Raw genomic sequence first — 17,867 nt, forward strand, 5'->3', positions numbered from 1 at the left:
ACCACCAACGTTAAAACAAGCTTTGCATCCTCTGCTCCAAATCACAGTTTGATATCCGTGTCCTCTCAATCTTGGCACTTTTCATCGTTGGAATTGGTCTGTCTGTCTCCCCCCCCCCCCCTCCCCCCCCCCCCCCTCACCCCCTCCCCCCCGCCCCCCCCCCCCCCCCCCCCTCCCCCCCGCGCCCCCTCCCCCTCCCCAACCCCCTCCCCCTCCCCCCTCACCCCCTCACCCCCTCCCCCTCACCCCCTCCCCCTCACCCCCGCCCCCTCACCCCCCCCCCCTCACCCCCGCCCCCGCCCCCCACCCCCCCCCCGCCCCCCGCCCCCTCACCCCCGCCCCCTCACCCCCTCCCCCCACCCCCGCCCCCTCACCACCCCCCCCCCCTTACCTCCTCCACGACCACCGCCCCCACTCCCGCCCCCCCCCACCCCCGCCCCCCGGCCCACCCCCCCCCCCCTCCCCCTCCCCCGGCCCCCTCACCCCCCCCCCTCCCCCCCCGCCCCCTCGCCCCCTCACCCCCGCCCCCTCACCCCCACCCCCCTCCCCTCACCCCCGCCCCCTCACCCCCCCCCCCACCCCCGGCCCCCTCACCCCCGGCCCCTCACCCCGCCCCCTCACCCCGCCCCCTCACCCCCCCCCCGGCCCCCTCACCCCCGCCCCCTCCCCCGCCCCCTCACCCCGGCCCCCTCACCCCCCCCCCTCCCCCCTCACCCCCCGCCCCCTCACCCCCGCCCCCTCCCCCCCCCCTCACCCCCGCCCCCCCCCTGGCCCCCCTCACCCCCGCCCCCTCACCCCGGCCCCCCCCCGTCCATCATCATCTCAAACACCATCATCAAACCACCACCTCCCGTGCGGGCATGGAAACAAGGCCATTGTTCATGTTGAGGGGGACAGTCACAATGCAGCATTTACTGCCCTTCTCTGAGCATCACTGGGAACACAAAGTGTCAACCATGTGGGACTGGGGTCACATGTGTAACAGGGTGCGTGGAGTGGCTCTTTAACTGGCTGACAGTCGCTGACCGTGCAGAGTTAGCGAGCGATTGCACTCAGGGCTTTACGGTCGTCCTAATCACCTTTGGAATTGGGGACATAAAACAATACTAGTGAGCATTGTAATGTGCATGAAGCTACTCTGGCCTGGATTCATGCGTCTAACAGTGTCCCAGTGACCTCCAGCCAGTCAGTGTGAACATGCAAGAAGACAGTTGGCGAGGACAACACACTGAAGCTTCCTGAGTTGAGCTGGAACCAACTCTTGACTTGGAGCATGATTCCACTGACTGGAGCTACCCTGGAAGACAATTAATGTCGGGCTACCTTGCCTTTCTTCTTTGGGACGCAGGACAAATATTAACAAACCAATTCACGAGTAGTTTGAGCTAAGTTTGTGCTTACTTGGGCTTGAGGAAGGACCTCTGGCACCTGGAGCAAAATCCTTTGGAGTTAATCCACCACTGGCAGACGAGAGAGACACAGAGCCGATGCTCTTTGTGAAGATCCCACTGATAAACTTCAGCATCTTGCGATCCCGTGCACCCGACTTTGTTTTTTCTGGGGTTGGGATGTCGTGACCCTGCTCGAGCTCTTCGGAAAGAGTGTGGATGTCACTGTTATCCAAGGTTCTGCTCTTCCCTCTCCCTTGTTCAGCCACAGTCTGGCCCACTCTCCTGTGCAGCATCTCACCGGCACTTCGCAAGCTCTCCACTCTTGGATACTTCTTGCTGCTCACTTGGATTTTCACCTTCATTTCACTCTCTTGCCAGGACAGGCGGTTGGTCTGCCGGACTGGCTTCTCTCTTCTCCCTGTTTTACCCTGGTTGCCACTGGGGCTTCTCATTACACCCGGGCTCTTCTCAGCAATGACGGGCAAGGACTGGGGTTTAAGTTTGACGTAGTCTTTCTCTGCGTGTTGAGAGACAGTCACAACTTTCTCGAGTGGCAGACCACTCTCGACTCCAGTCTTCGTCTCCACCTGGGTGTCTGGATGTTTACCTGTCAAGTCGCGCTCTGGGAGGATACAGGAGCTCACGACTCTCTCGGTTTGATCTTTCAAGGCTCCTTCCTCCTCTGGTACTTTGCCACGCTCCGCCTCAGTCTGTGCTTTGCCGTGGCTAGTCCCAGACACCAAGGGAAGGGCGAGACTCTCCTCAGTAGTGGGAGCGGCACACAACTGGGCATCTTGCTTCCCCTCATTCGGGCTCTTGGCATCGGTCTGCGTGCGAGGGGCTGCGGGCTGGCCGCGGAGAGCACAAGGAGGCGACAATTCAACATTTTCAGATGTACTCACAGATTTTGGCGGTGGTTGAAGGTGTGCTTTGCCTGGAGATTCATCCTCTTCACTCCAAGCTGGTCCGAAATCCAATGGTGCTTTTCCTTCAGGTCCAATAATGAACTTGCCGCCTATTGTTCCCGGTTGAATTGCCTCCGCATTCTGGACGGTTTTTAACCGTGCGTTTCGGGGCGCGTGGCCAGAGGCACCCTGGTCATGCAATAAAGAGACCTCCTCTGCAGCCTCCGCCGCTCCAAGTTCCTCTTCAGATGGGGTGGCTTTGTCCCTCTGGCAAGTCTCACTCCCACTGCCTCCATCGCTCAGAGGCTCGAATTTCACAAGTGTGAGAGAGATATGAAAAGTAGTCCTTCGTTGCAAGATTGCTCCACTGTTCATGAGTTCAGAGTACGAAGGTAGCGCAGGGCTCCGAAAGGTTCATGGCTCCAACACAGACCACCCATCCGGACTATAATTCAATGGGCTAGATTTCGTGGAATCCACGGTGCAATACAAAAGGATACATGCCTTGCGCTGCAGAACAGAGATGATCCTCGGCATCAAGCATCCTCATTACCCACCCCGCTCACTCCCCTCCCTCCCCTTACCACAGCTGCAGTGCTCTTTCCAAGGTTTCCGGACATATTCCTATTTACATTTCAGGTGCCAAAAGGAAGTGGAGGAAATACTGAACGGGGAGAAAAAATGATATAAAACCATCACAAGGCTTAGGGGAGGGAGGAGGAAGGGGGAAAAAAACCCAAGCAAGCCCTAGTTGTGTGGAATAAACCACTGAAATCCTTTCAACACTTCTCGGATCAAGCAGCTTGATGAGATAATGAAGACACCAGAGTATACATTGAGAATTCACATTGATTCGGGTCTGAAAGGCTCAGCGAGGGTCCTCTGCAAAATGTGGACTGGAATCCCCGTTCCCCCTTTCCAGCTCGGAGGATAATGGTGTCTTGCATTAGTGGTTGTCCCCCTTCCTGTATCGTTCAAACCCCTCATTAAAAACGCTCGTGTGCTCCGTCGTGACCTCGGGATGACAGGAGTGCAGACAAAGGTGCTGAGAAGCGAGAGGGTTCGGTGTGGGGTGGGGGGGGGGGGGTGGGGCGGGGGTGGGGAGTGGGGGGTGGGGGGGGGGGGGGGGGGGGGGGGGGGGGGGGGGGGTGTGGCCTTGGGGTGGGGGGGGGGGGGGGGAGGGGTTTGGTGTGGGGGTGTGCTGGAGGGGGGGGAGAGGGTGGGGGGTGTGGTGGTGTGGGGGGGGGAGACGAGGGGGTGTGGTGGGTGGGGGGGGGGGGGGGGGGGGTGGGGGTGTGGTGGTGGGGGGGGGGGAGAGGGTGGGGGGTGGTGGTGGGGGGGGGGGGGGGAGGGGGGGGGGGGGGGGGGGGGGAGAGGGTGGGGTGTGTGTGGTGGGGGGGGGGGGGAGAAGATAAGTTGCTCAATGTTAATCGCTCGGGTAGAAATCCATCTCTTATTTGTCAGTAAGGCAATTACTGCGGGAGAGGGAACATGGACGCAGGATGACACATTCCACATCAACAGCAAGAGTGCCAGCAAGCTGCTTGTGTGAGCTACAATTTACATCACACAAAAAAAAAAAACCACATACTCAGAATTTCAGCAGGAAAATGGGTGGATAACGCATTGATGGACAGGGGAGAGAGGGGGGGGAGAGAGGGGGGAGGAGAGAAGGGGGGGAAGAGGGAGAGGAGAGGAGGGGGAGGGGAGAGGGGGGGGAGAGGAGGGAGGGGAAGAGGGGGAGAGGAGAGGGGGGGGAGAGGGGGGGAGGGGGAGAGGGAGGGGGGGGAGAGAGGGGGGCAGAGGGGGGAGGGGGGAGAGAGATGGGAGAGGGGGGAGGGAGGGGGAGAGGGGGGAAGGGGGGGAGAGGGGGGGGGAGGGGGGGAGGGGGGGGGAGAGGGGGGGAGGGGGGGGGAGGGGGGGGGGGGGGGGGGGAGGGGGGGAGGGGGGGGGGGGGGGGGGGGGGAGAGAGAGAGAGGGAGGGGGGGGGGGGGGGAGGGGGAGGGGGAGGAGGGGGAGGGGGGGGGGGGAGGGGGGGGGGGAGGGAGGGGGGGGGGGGGGGGGGGGGGAGGGGGGGAGGGGGGGAGGGGAGGGGGGGGAGGGGGGGGGGGGGGGGGGAGGGGGGGAGGGGGGGAGGGAGGGGGGGGGGGGGGGAGGGAGGGGGGGGAGGGAGGGGGAGGGGGAGGGGGGGAAGGGCGGGGAGAGGGATTAGAGGGCAGGGGGAGGGAGGGGGAGGGGGGGAGAGTCCTAAAATCATGGGCACAGACTATAACTGTCAATCTCAATAACAATTGAGGTAAATCACAGAGCAGACAGGATTACAACATTCTCAACATCAAATCTAACAAGTCAATCGGCTGGGAATGTTCATGCAATTTACAAAAACGAAGAGAGACGATGTCTGCAATGCACCAAATAAATTCCGTTATTTACTGTCCAGTGGGTTTATAAAAATTAAATCACCTCTCAGCCACAAGCAATCGGTGTGAAGTTCGGGAGATGTCTGATATTAAACAAAATAAATAGTAAATGCGCTTTCTTTAAATTCAAATTAAACGCCTTAAATGCCGGCGATTTTAGACTGTGCTGACAAGTCAATTTGCAGATTCTAACTTCTGACCCGTCGAAGTGCGGAAGGATTTGCTTTTTCCAGTTCAAAATTTGTCTTTCATTAAATTGTGGTCTCCTTTCTCTTCCCACAATGTAAAGTAATAATCCTGATTGAAGCGTTTACAAACCGTTTATTATGTTCTAGGCCTGTAAACAAGCAACCTATTTCTAGCTTCATAAAGTCAAATTATTTCCCAAGGTAAGACACAGAGTGCTGGAGTAACTCAGCAGGTTAGGCAGCATCTGTGGAGAACATGGATAGGTGACGTTGCGGGTCGGGACCCTTCTTCAGACGTCTCATGCAACAAGAGACTAGCTGAACACCTTGGGAAATAATGAAGAAACAAGGAACTGCAGATGCTGGTTTACATAAAAAGACACAAAGTGCTACAAAGCCCCCAGCCTCTTCCCCATTCCCGTCTTTTGTTCCCATCCTTTTGTCTCCCCCCCCCTTCCCTGTGCCCCACGTGGACTCTCACCGGTTTCTCCATCTACCTTCCTGCCTCTAGTGTCACATTCCTTTGACTCACACCGACTGTTTTTTCATCTCTGTCCCTTGTCCAACCATCTGCCTATCAACCCCCCCCCGCACCTGTATCCACCTATTACCTATGTTTTAGAAAGAACTGCAGATGCTGGTAAAATCAAAGGAAGACACAAAATGCTGGAGAAACTCAGCCGGTGAGGCAGCATCTATGGAGAGAAGGAATGGGCGATGTTTCAGGTTGAGACCCTTCTTCAGACTGATGTCAGGGGAGGGGGGTAGGACTTTGAAAGGTTCCATGTTCAGTGCTGGCTCGGTGAAGGGAGCTATTGTTAGCACTGTAGGCGTTAGTTGCAGGCTTCGGGAAGGGCAGGGTATTTGACTAGGACACCAAGCCATGCTGCAAGGTGCATGGAGCCAAACTTCACACAGCTTCAGGAGTGGAAGAGCAAGGTATTAAATACTTCTGTTCCCTTCAAGCGCAGGCCAGCCAAAGTGGAGGGGTTGAAGTTGCAAACCACTGCAGGTAGTGACACATTCTTGTGTGGTGTCATTGAAACAGGTCTGTAATAATCGCACCAAAAAGCTTTCATGAAGCCAGCTTTGTTGAAGAATGTTTGCTTTGAGCTTTGAGCAGAGCAGTGTTTAACGAGAGCCGTGCTAAAAAGGAAGGCAGCCTTGTTTAGTGAGCAACTTGTTACTCACAGTACATTAAACTTTACCGTTGCCATTTACCTGCACTCTGTGTGGACTCTGCTGCTCTGCTCTGTTCCAAATCCAATAACCCATGCTGAAATTTGTAATTATTTCTTCAGTGAAGCATGGTACCCGAGTGACCCAAGGTGGGGAAGTCCAGTCCCAATCATAAGTTTATAAATTCTAGGAGCAGGATTAGGCCATTCAGCCCATCAAGTCTACTCCACCATTCAATCATGGCTGATCTATCTTTCCCTCTCAACCCAATTCTCCTGTAACCCCTGACACCCGCACTAATCACAAATCTGTCAATCTGGGCCTTAGTCAATCCATTGACTTGGCCTCTACAGCCGCCTGGTGAAACTGAAGGGCTTATAGCCCCTTGAATGTTGCAGATTAAGAATTAATCTCATTGATTATGATTGAAGGATTTGATCTGGTTTGGGACTTGGGGGATGGAGCAAAGCGACTGGGTGTGAGGATGTCCAGAAACAAGGGGATAGAATCTTAAAATGTGAGCCAGACCAGTCAGAGATGACGGCAGGAAGCAGTTTTACTAAACACATCATGTCTTTCATGAAGACCATTGAGTGCAGGGGACCAATTGAAAACGTCAAAAGTTAGATGGAGATTTTGGCTGAGCAAGGGCAGTGGCCGTTCTGGTTCCCTGGAAGGCAGATGTGAAGATACAGCCAGGTTTCATTGAATGGCAGAATGGGCTCAACAGGTATTTTGATTTTCTCGTTTCCATGCTGGCTTTCGTTGAAAGTATGGTCAAGCACTACAACAGCCTGGAGCGTCTGGGCAGGAGGGGGAAATAAAGGCCAATCTCAATCCAAAATGTCACCCATTCCTTCTCTCCAGAGATGCTGCCCGACCCGCTGAGTTACTCCAGCATTTTGTGTCTGATCTTCGGAGTCAGCATCTTCAGTTCCTTCCTACACACGTTCTTTTTTATTGTACCACTGCTGGCAAATTCATTTCACTTGCACTTATGTGCAAGTGACGAATAAAACTTGATTGGTTGATTACGATCCATGTTCTCCAGAGATGCTGCTTGTCCAACTGGCTTACACCAAAGATAGACACAAAATGCTGGAGTAACTCAGCAGGTCTGGCAGCATCTCTGGAGAAAAGGAATAGGTGACGTTTCGGGTCGAGACCCTTCTTCAGACAATTCTTCAGAATATGAACATGCTTTATGACCATATTCAGAGGGTGCTGACCCAAAACATAACCTTATCCATGTTCTCCAGTGATGCTGCCTGACCCACTGAGTTATTCCAGCACTTAGTGTCTTTTGTTCACTAATGAGTAAATGTTTAGTTTAGTTTATTGTTGTTACTTTGGAGATACAGCACAGAAAGCGAACCTCTGGCCCATGGAGTCCACACCGCCCATCGATCTCCCATTCACACTGGTTGTACATTACCCCACTCCCTACACACTCAGGGCCACTTACAGACACCAATTAACCTACTGAACCGCACGTCTTTGGGATGTGGGAGGACTTCTGCAGTTGTACAGAGCCCTAGTGAGACCACACCTGGAGTATTGTGTGCAGTTTTGGCCCCCTAATTTGAGGAAGGACATTCTTGCTATTGAGGGAGTGCAGCGTAGGTTTGCAAAGTTAATTCCCGGGATGGCGGGACTGTCAAATGCTGAGGGAATGGAGCAACTGGGCTTGTATACTCTGGAGTTTAGAAGGAAACATTGAAACATATAAGACAGTTAAGGGCTTGGACACGCTTGCGGCAGGAAATATGTTCCTGATGTTGGGGGGAGTCCAGAACCAGGGGCCACAGTTTAAGAATAAGGAGTAAGCCATTTAGAACGGAGACGAGGAAACACTTTTTTTCACAGAGAGTTGTGAGTGTGGAATTCTCTGCCTCAGAAGCCAGTGGAGGCAGGTTCTCTGGATGCTTTCAAGAGAGAGATAGATAGGGCACTTAAAATAGCGGAGTCAGGGGATATGGGGAGAAGGCAGGAATGGGGTACTGATTGTGGATGATCAGCCATGATCACATTGAACGGTGGTGCTGGCTCGAAGGGCCAAATGGCCTCCTCCTGCACCTGTTTGTCTGTTGAGACCGGAGCAGCCGGATATGAAACCCACGCGGTCACTGGGAAAACGTGCAAACTCCACACAGATGGCAACCAAGGTCAGGATGGAACCCGGGTCACTGGCTCTACCCGCTGCACCACTGAGCCGCCCTCAATGTCAACATGATTCTCTCCTCATACAACTAGCCCCCTTGCTTCAAGTCAGTCCGGTGAATCAGAGCCGCAACGCCCGTGTTTCCTTTCAGCTGCTTTTTGCGAAATGTGCAGGACACAGCAGAAATGATACGCCTCCAATATTGAAAGAAAAAGCTGGAGGGAATTCTGTGCGAGGTAGAGCAGCTGGAGTCTGCGCCGGGCAGATAGCGTAGAACGCATCGACTGCACGGCCATTACAGAGGGACAAGGGGATTGTATTAGACATTAGCCGCAGAGTCACTGGCAGCCAGCAGTAATCAGACAAGAACCTCTTCACAGCACAGCTACACACGCAGCATGTGGCCCAGCATAGAGGAGGCACATTACAATTACATTGTCCATATTGAAAAAATGAATTCAAATACATAATACAGACCAGCCTCCTCTTCCCCAAGGGATCATCAGAACACAAAAAAAACCTCAATTACCAATGCACAGGAGTGCTGCAGATCCAGGGAACAATATACAAGGCCTGGAGATTAGGCTACTTGGCTCTCGTCTCTCACATTGACATTTACCATCTGGTCACTGGGCATAAATCATTCAGATTACCTCAATGCCACAAAGCAGAAATACAAGGAGGTTTTAACGAGTAGAAATTTAGTGGCACGATAAAAAAATAAGTGTATACGAGTGTCATCCTGGCTGCAGCCCACAGCAGTAAAAGCTGAGCAGGTGCTGGAGCGCTGCTGTTTGCAGCAACGGAAAGTTAGACAAGGTAGTACATCAGCAACAAAGTGCAGAATACTGCCAGTAGAGAAGTTCAGGGGATAATAGACAGGTTGGGTTAGCATTAAAGGGGAACATTGGTGCTAGAGGGGCACTTCCAGTCCAGACTGATGGACGAGATGTGTAGAAGCTGCAGATGCTGGTTTACACAAAAAGACACAAAGTGCTGGAGTAACTCTGCGGGTCAGGCAGCATCTCTGGAGAACATGGATAGGTGGCATTTCAGGCCGAGATCCTTCTTCAGCTTTCTTTCCCCGCCACACACAATCAGTCTGAAGAAGGGTCCAATCACCTGTCCACGTTCTCCAGAGATGCTGCATGTCTGACCCGCTGAGTTACTCCAGCACGGTGGATGTCCTGTTGGACACTATGGTGGGACCAGATGAGCGTTTCCCTTACGGAGGACTGGGTGGGAAAGGGGAGAGAACGCGGTGCCTTACACAGCAGAGACTGATCAATAAGGATCCGACGTCCTGGAGCTCGGCCAGCTGGCAGGTCACTTCCACTAGGCTTCCCTCTTCCCAAAGCTGCTGCACTCTACAGTGGGGCTGGTGTGTGATCGATCCGAGGGCAGCTTCAGTTACACGGCCACGGACCTGCTGTCCTTGTAAATGGGATGAGACGTTTGTCGAGGTGTTTGTCGAGGAACTGACATGTGGCAGAACAGGGGAAAAAAGAAAATCTGTCTCTCCTCGCAAAGAATTCTGAGGTGTTGCCGGAGTTATAGAGTGAGAGATCCAGCACGGAAACAAGCCCTTCGACGCACCAAGATTAGTTGAACTCGGCAACATGTTCGGCACGGACATTGTGGGCTGAAGGACTTGTTCCTGTGCTGTACTCTTCTATGTTTTTAAGTCCACAGCAACCACCCATTTGCGTGAAACCTACAGGAATCTGATTTTCCTTTAACGCCACCTTCCCATCTACTGCTCCCAGACTCCACCACTCACCTCCACACTTGGGCTCATTTACAGCGGCCAATGAACCAACCGACCCGGATATGAGAGGAAATCGGAGCACCCGAGGAAAAAACAGGTGGTCACAGGGAGAACGCACAAACTCCACACAGACAGCGGCGGAGGTCAGGTTTGAACCTGGGAGGTATTGGCTCTACCAGCTGTGCCACTGAGCTGCCTGACCAACGAGAACGTCTTCACCTGCTCAGGCCATAGGAAGCACCATCCTTCTGATGAAGCCTTGAACCAAAGTCATCAGCAGTCATTTTCAAATGCTCCCTCCGCCACCCCTCTCTCCCACTACCCCTCTCGAGCTTCCATAGTCCTCTTTTTACTGTCCGATTTTTCCCATTTGGAACAAGCCAGAGATGGGCGGCCCATCCCAGATTAGAAGTGTCTGAAGTCGGGCTCCAAGGTGACCTTGTATTCCCAGGAGTAAAGAGGGTTCGTTCAAACATATGAAATAGGACCTTTACAGTAATAGGCCACTTGGCCTTTCAAACGGGTTCTGCATTTAAAAAAAAACATGATTTATCAATTCTGCCCGCTTCAGTGCATTGGTGGTTGCTACTGCAGAACTTTGAGAATCATTTGTAGCTTTTAACATTAATGCTTGGGGCGTCAGCAGAACCTTTGGAGTTGAGGCCATGAAATTGGTCAATTGCTATGCATCCCAGTGTGCAGCACAAGTGTACGAGTGCCACTTATCCTCCTTATCCAAAGCAGACAAGATAGACGCAAGATGCTGGAGTAACTCAGTTAGGCAGGCAGCATCTCTGGAGAGAAGGAATGGGTGACGTCTCGGGGTCGAGACCCTTCTTCAGACCCGAAGCATCACCCATTCCTTCTCTCCAGAGATGCCGCCTGTCCCACTCAGTTACATTTTGTGTCCATCTTCGATGTAAACCAGCATCTGCAGTTCCTTCCTGCACAGAGTACAGACCCGTGGGTTGGGTATTTAATGAACACTCTCAGAGACTGCTTGGCCATCTTGAACAGCGCCACGAATGGGCCAATTGCAGAGCAGCATTGGCTGTTGCCATGAGCATCCTGCATGGAGCGGCAGACTCCACTGGATGGTGTCTCTCCAACGTCCAGAGAGACCGGCAGAAGGGGTCCGTTTGTTTAACAATGCAAGCCCGGCAATATGCAAAGCATCTGGGATACTTGTGCACGTCGGCCTGAGCACTCTTTTCAGCGGCGTTAATGATGTGGGCAGAGATACAGACAAATGTCGCCTCCCCTGGAAGAAAGCGGTGATTGGTGCACAACCTTCACGTGGCAATGGTAATTGCAGGGTGCTGGTCGCTGGATGCCAGCCTGACACCATCAACGCTGCACCTGGCTTTATTCCTGACTTTGGGGTGATGAGAGGGGAGAGCAAAGTGACATCAAACTACTGGTTGCAAATGTCAGCTAATCCAACTCTTATTATTACCCTTAATGTGAACACAATGAGGAAGTTCCTCTTTGTTTCCAACCAAAAGCATTCATTAAGTTGCTTCTCTGTGATCACCGCTGGCAGGTTTTTGCTGAAAGATGCAGTGGCAACGATTCATTCTCAATGCGCCTGATTAAACAGATTGTCCAGACTGGTTGTGCAGACTGCAGTTTGTGGGAGCCTGCTATGCAAATGACTGCCACATTACAACAGTGATCACACTTCCAGGCACAAGGGGCTGCAGATGCTGGAAACTCCTGGAGGAACTCAGCAGGTCAGGCAGCATCTGTGGAGGAAATCGGACAGACGACGTTTCATGTCGGGACCCTCCTTCACATTTGTTAGAGGTTTAGTTTAGTTTAGAGATACAGCGCAGAAACAGGCCCTTCGGCCCACCGAGTCTGCGCTGACCAGCGATCCCCGCACATTAACACTATCCTACACACACTAGGGACAATTTATAATTTTACCAAGCCGATTAACCTACAAGCCTGTATGCCCTTAGAGTGCGAGAGGAAACCGGAACACCCAGGCGGTCACAGGGCGAACATGCAAACTCCACACAGACAGCACCCGAGGTCAGGGTCAAACCCGGGTCTCTGGCGCTGGGAGGCAACAGTTTTACGAGCTGCACCACTGTGCTGCCCCAAAACATCCCCAGATCCTTCACAGTAGTATTAAACAAACAAAAAATAACATTCAGCCCCAAACGGAGATATTGGGCAGCGGATCAAAATCTTGCACAACGGGGTAGCAGGTGTAAAGTGAAAGGTTCGAGGCGGGTATCTCAGAGTAAAGCACCCAGGCAGCTGAAAGCACAGAGTTCAGTGGTGAACAGGTTCAATTCAGACAGCATTCAGGGGTTAGAAATGGAGGAGCGCAGACATCCCACAGGGACTTTGAGCTGGAGCTGGAGGTGATTGCAGCGAGGGAGAGGTGCTGTTTAAACAGGAACCAGACGTCAGCCAGCAGTGGGGTGGGGGCAAATGGGGCACTGCAGACAGCAGAGCTTGGACGAGCTTGAGTTTGTGGAGATTTGAATGAAGGGGGTGAGCCAGGCAGTGCAACAGTGAAGTTCAGAGGTGGCAAAGGCTGAATGAGGACAAAGTCAGTGCTTGTGCATGTCAGCTGGCCACAGTGCAGGGCGCTGGCTTTCATAACCTGCCTGCAGTAAATGTCAAGGATCACACAATAGGTCCAGTCATTTGGAGGCTGGTTCTGGTTGGCACAGGATCAGTGCCATTAACATATGAATGAACAAAGTGTGTGCGGTAAATGAGTGCTCAGAGAGTTCTAGAACATTGTACAGTACAGCACAGGAACGGGCCCTTTGGCTCACCATGTCTGTGCCAAACATGATGTACACATAAACTAATCCCCTCTGCCTGCAATTAATCCATATATCCCTTCATTCCCTGCACGTGCCTATCTAAAATCTTTTTAAACACCACCATTGTGTCTGCCTCCACCACCAGCCCTGGCAGTGCATTGCAGTCACCCACCACCCTGTGTAGAGAAACTTGCCCACACATCTCCTTTCAACTTTGCCCCTCTCCCCTTAAACCTGTGCTCTCTAGTCTTTGACATTTCAACCCTGGGATAAACGTTTCCAACTGTCTACCCCAGGGGTGGGGAACCTGCGGCCTTAAGGCCATTAAGTGCGGCCTTTTGAATGAATCCAAATTTTGTGGAACAAATCCTTTTATTTTTATTAATATGTTTTTGTTCGTCTTTTATTATTTTTATTTTAATCTTAAAAAGAACGTATTTGAAATACCAAAGAGTAAAAGAAGATTCAACAAAATAATCCTCCCCGACTGATGGCCACAATTAAAACATTAGTAAGTCATGAGGGCTATTTTAACACCTGTTATGCTGATGATATATGTTCAAGAAGGAACTGTAGATGCTGGAATATCGAAGGTAGACAAAAATGCTGGAGAAACTCAGCGGGTGCAGCAGTATCTATGGAGCGAAGGAAATAGGCAACGTTTCGGGCCGATAGATGCTGCTGCACCCGCTGAGTTTCTCCAGCACTTTTGACTTCCGTGCTCATGATTTAGTTCTAATGGGACTCTAGAATGTACGTTAACTTTGACATGCAAGACAAATGCTTTCTTGCTTTTCAACCACTTATTGCTGCAAATCTACATTCTCCTACCTAACCCAAATCAAGCCGCCCTTAAGGTCACAAATGACGGACACCCATCTAGAAGATCAGCTGAAACTGCGTACCTCCATGTTGCAACCAAATATTCAAATGCTTTCCCACAAAAAACAGTCACGACAAAGTCATTAAAAGGTTCATTAACTTTAGAATTAACTTTTTTTTTTTTTCCTTGAAGTTAGTACATAGTAGTTCGATTTTTACAAAATAACGTACATTTTGAAGTATATCTAATTGAAGTTTCTTGGATGCGGCCTTATTAGATTACAGCTAACTTAATGCGGCATTCCAACATGAAAAGGTTCCCCACCCCTGATCTACCCTATCTCTGGCTTTGATCATTTTATATACTTCTCTCAGGTCTCCCCTCCTCCGTGGACGCTGCAGAGAAAACAATCCAAGTTGATCCAACCTCTGCATTGATCTGGACATGGCTTCGCCTGTCAGTCAGACTGGTTTCTCTCTTTCCCAGCTCTGTGTGTCAACGGCTCGAAACATTGACTGCTTCTCTTTCCACAGATGCTGTCTGACCTTTAGACTTGACTTTGGAGTTACAGCATGGAAACAGGCCCTTCAGCCCACCGTGTCCGCACCTACTACCAGCAATCACCCCGTACGCTAACACTTTCCTGCACTCGAGGGACAATTTACAATTTTACCAAAGCCAATGAACCTACGTCTTTGGAGTGTGGGAGAAAACCGGAGCACCCGGAGAAAACCCACATGGTCACATGGAGAATGTCCAAACTCCACACCGACAGCAACCGTAGTCAGGATGGGACCCGGGTCTCTGGTGCTGTGAGGCAGCAACTCCACCATTGTGCCAATGCCTGCTGACTGTTTCTAGCATGTTTGGTTTTTATTATGCAAATACTTACAGTGGACGTTTTTGAAAGTAGGCACAGCCACACTCCACTGCATGCTTGTATTAGTTTGTGATATTTTATATTCTATGCATTGCAGCTCTCTCTCTCCCAGGGGGGGTTAACTATCGTTCTAAAGAATGGCATCCAATGCAATATGATTTGCACAGCGTTAAATAAATAGAGCACAAGACTCAATTGCCTGAAAAATCCAACTTGATTTCCTGTCTGATTTTCTGAACTCTTCAAGTCACCAGAATACCCAACCAAGGGACTCTTCCACATAACTGTCCTCCTCACCTCAAAGTCCAAGAAGGAAATTCACAAAATGCCACTTAGCGTCCCCCCTTCAAATTTGTTTTTTGCTCCTTCAGATACTTTCAGAGAAGATTTCAACTCCTGGATCTTTAGACTTTCGAGATACAGCGCGGACACAGGCCCTGCGGCCGACCTAGTCCGCGCGGACCAGTGATCACCTCGTACACCAACACTATCCTACACACACACACACAGAGGACCTACACGCTGTCCACGGGCACCCTGGGGGATTTCTGGGACCACTGGGGGTTGAATGCATCCTTGACGAGGAGTGTAAGATAGTTGTATATTAGTTCATCATGTATTATGGCGGTGAGTTTACTGTACTGTATATATTATTTTAATATTTGAATAAAAGACAATGTGGCACTCCCTCAGCACCACCCTTTAGAAACCTAGAAATTTACATAACCAGATATGTGTATAAGATACTGCTCGGTCAATTAGTTGGTGCAGTAAAACGTAATCCACTCAATGGATTAAAATCTTTGATACACACATACGTATGCCACACACACACATATATATATGTACATAGATACATAGACAATAGGTACAGGAGGAGGCCATTCGGCCCTTCTAGCCAGCACCGCCATTCAATGTGACCATGGCTGATCATCCACAATCAGTGCCCCGTTCCTGCCTTCTCCCCATATCCCCTTGATTCCACTAGCCCTAAGAGCTCTATCTAACTCTCTTTCGAATGCATCCAGTGATTATTATATATATATATATATATGAGTGTGTGTGTGTGTGTGTGAGTGTGAGTGTGTGTGTGTGTGTGTGTGTGTGTGTGTGTGTGTGTGTGTGTGTGTGTGTGTGTGTGTGTGTGTGTGTGTGTGTGTGTGTGTGAGTGTGTGTGTGTGTGTGTGTGTGTGTGTGTGTGTGTGTGTGTGTGTGTGTGTGTGTGTGTGTGTGTGTGCGTGTATGTACGCTGCCTGTCCCACTGAGTTACTCCAGCATTTTGTGTTTATCATCTTTCTTATATATAATATACTTTAAACTTACACCAGGGGGCCACATTGTGGTTCAATTAGCCAAATTAATTGTAACCGGGTAATAATTCAAGATGCATTCACTGTAGGTCGTTTCCAGGTAACAAATTGATTTGTTTTTTATAGACATCTATGAATCGATTTTGTCCTTAAGTCAGAAAACGCATACAGAAATCACTCAATAAAATCACTCAATTGTATCTCCGGTCGCTCTGCGGCCGAACATCAGTGAGCTGGCGGCCTTGCTTGAGCCCCACCGCGGGGCCATGAACTTACCATCGGAGCCTGCGATCCTGTGCCTGGGATCGACGCTCCAACCGCGGCCTGCGGATTTCAACATCGAGGAGCTCGCAGTCTCGTGTAGAGACTGATGTCGGGAAGCTCCAAAGTGGCAGGAGGTTCGACCAGACCCGACCCGGGGTCCAATCGCCCGGCACGGGGGAGCTGAGATCCCCCCCGATGTGGGAGTTTGATCGCCCCGACGCAGCGGGTCCGATCGCCGGCTATGGGAGCCAAGATTGTCCAGTCAACGGAAGGCTCGAGGCCCCTGATCGCGGGAGGACAAAGAAGGGGAGAAGATTGAACTTTTTTTTTCGCCTTCCATCACAGTGAGGAATGTGGAGGAGTCACTGTGGTGGATGCTCATGTTCAAATGTATTTTGTGTGTTCTGTTGCTTTTTATTGGTATGACTGTATGGCAAATGAAATTCCTTGTATGTTGCAAAACATACTTGACTAATAAAGTGTGATTATGATTATGATTACAACGAGAATGCTATTGAACCTTTCAATCAGATATTTCTGTTTAAATGAAAGCAGATGAGTACATTTTCAATTGAATTGTCTGTGTTTAAGCAATGAGGAATATGGCTGGGGTTTTACGAGTGCCTGCAATTTTTATGGTTATCGGTCTCAAGGCTCCCATTTTCCTTGTTAAGTGGCAAGTGCAGAGATAAAAATGTTATTGTTATAGACGATCTCTGGGGACGTTTGCCTTCCGACCTTGCTGGCTCTTCAACCAGGATGAAAAGAAATGATCAAAACCCCCAAAATTACCAACTTCCATCTTGTCCAAGAAATACTATTGAAGAGAGTTAGAGATGGACAGGAGAGTGGGGGGGAAGTAGAAGAGGGGATGGTGGAAGGAAGAGATAGAGATTGTGCATCCATCTCTCCCCTCCCCTCCCCATTTTCTTCTCCTGACCTGCAACCACTGACCCATGTTGTATATCTACACTGTGTTCCAGAGTCTCTCTGGCACCTGGCCCAAGTGCAGAATGCTACAGCTTTTGAAGAGGGGTCCCGACCCAAAACGTCTCCTGTTCTGACCTGAAACGTCGTCTGTCCATTCCCTCCAGAGAAGCTGTCTGACCCACTGAGTTACTCCAGCACTTAATTTTAATACAGAACACTGGGGCCTAGAACAGGAGCAGCAACACTCCTGTGGAATGGTTACTCCGACAAACATTTGCATCCCTTTAGATTCAGTCTGCTTGCCTGATTGGGGACAGTGTTTAAAAACTCTATTGATTAAAAAATGTGTGGTGTACTTTGTTACAACCCAAGACCACATAAATCCATGTCCTTTTTATTGGGTAGAACCTTGTGTGCCAGCCAAAGTCTATTTTTAAAAGAAGCTTAATAAAAACACAATGCACTCAGGCAAGTACTGAAAGTGAAAAGGAATGACAAATCTTTTGTGTGCTTTAAGTACAATTCATTCAAAATTCGTACCCTAAAGCAAATTCCAAAATTAAATTAAACTGGTGATATTCTTTCCCATGGGCATGACTTTGCCTCCTCCACTTCCTGTGGGCACACTGGACTTGCGGACAGCCGAGCCGAGTATCGGACAGCACGCAGGATTGGAACCAAGTAGTCAGAGGCTTCCACTTTCTCGATTGTCCTCTGGATCATGGCTTCCGAGTTCATTGATGGCTCTGGTACTGAATGCCACCACATACTGTATGTGGTGCTGGGCCACAATTTCCATGAGGGCTTCATGTTCAACCTCTGGACTGCATGGTTTGTTCATCATCAGCCAGGGTGTCAA

At 50.8% G+C, this 17,867-nt stretch overlaps 1 protein-coding gene across 5 annotated transcripts in view; it reads right to left on the reverse strand.

The window, feature by feature from the left end:
• LOC129714769 (arf-GAP with GTPase, ANK repeat and PH domain-containing protein 1-like) overlaps nt 1–17,867 on the reverse strand; it is a 109,864-nt gene that overhangs the window by 71,904 nt on the left and 20,093 nt on the right. For 3 of the 5 annotated variants that reach the window (XM_055664601.1, XM_055664602.1, XM_055664600.1), the window contains exon 1: nt 1,402–2,795. The exons of the other annotated variants lie outside the window; for them this stretch is intronic. In XM_055664601.1, the coding sequence (XP_055520576.1) occupies nt 1,402–2,671 (1,270 nt within the window). In that variant the 5' untranslated portion in view covers nt 2,672–2,795. Of the gene's footprint in view, nt 1–1,401; nt 2,796–17,867 lie in introns of those variants that run through there. 5 annotated transcript variants of the gene reach the window in all.

This window comes from Leucoraja erinacea, chromosome 40 (assembly GCF_028641065.1).
Source record: "Leucoraja erinacea ecotype New England chromosome 40, Leri_hhj_1, whole genome shotgun sequence".
Classification (NCBI taxonomy): domain Eukaryota; kingdom Metazoa; phylum Chordata; class Chondrichthyes; order Rajiformes; family Rajidae; genus Leucoraja; species Leucoraja erinaceus.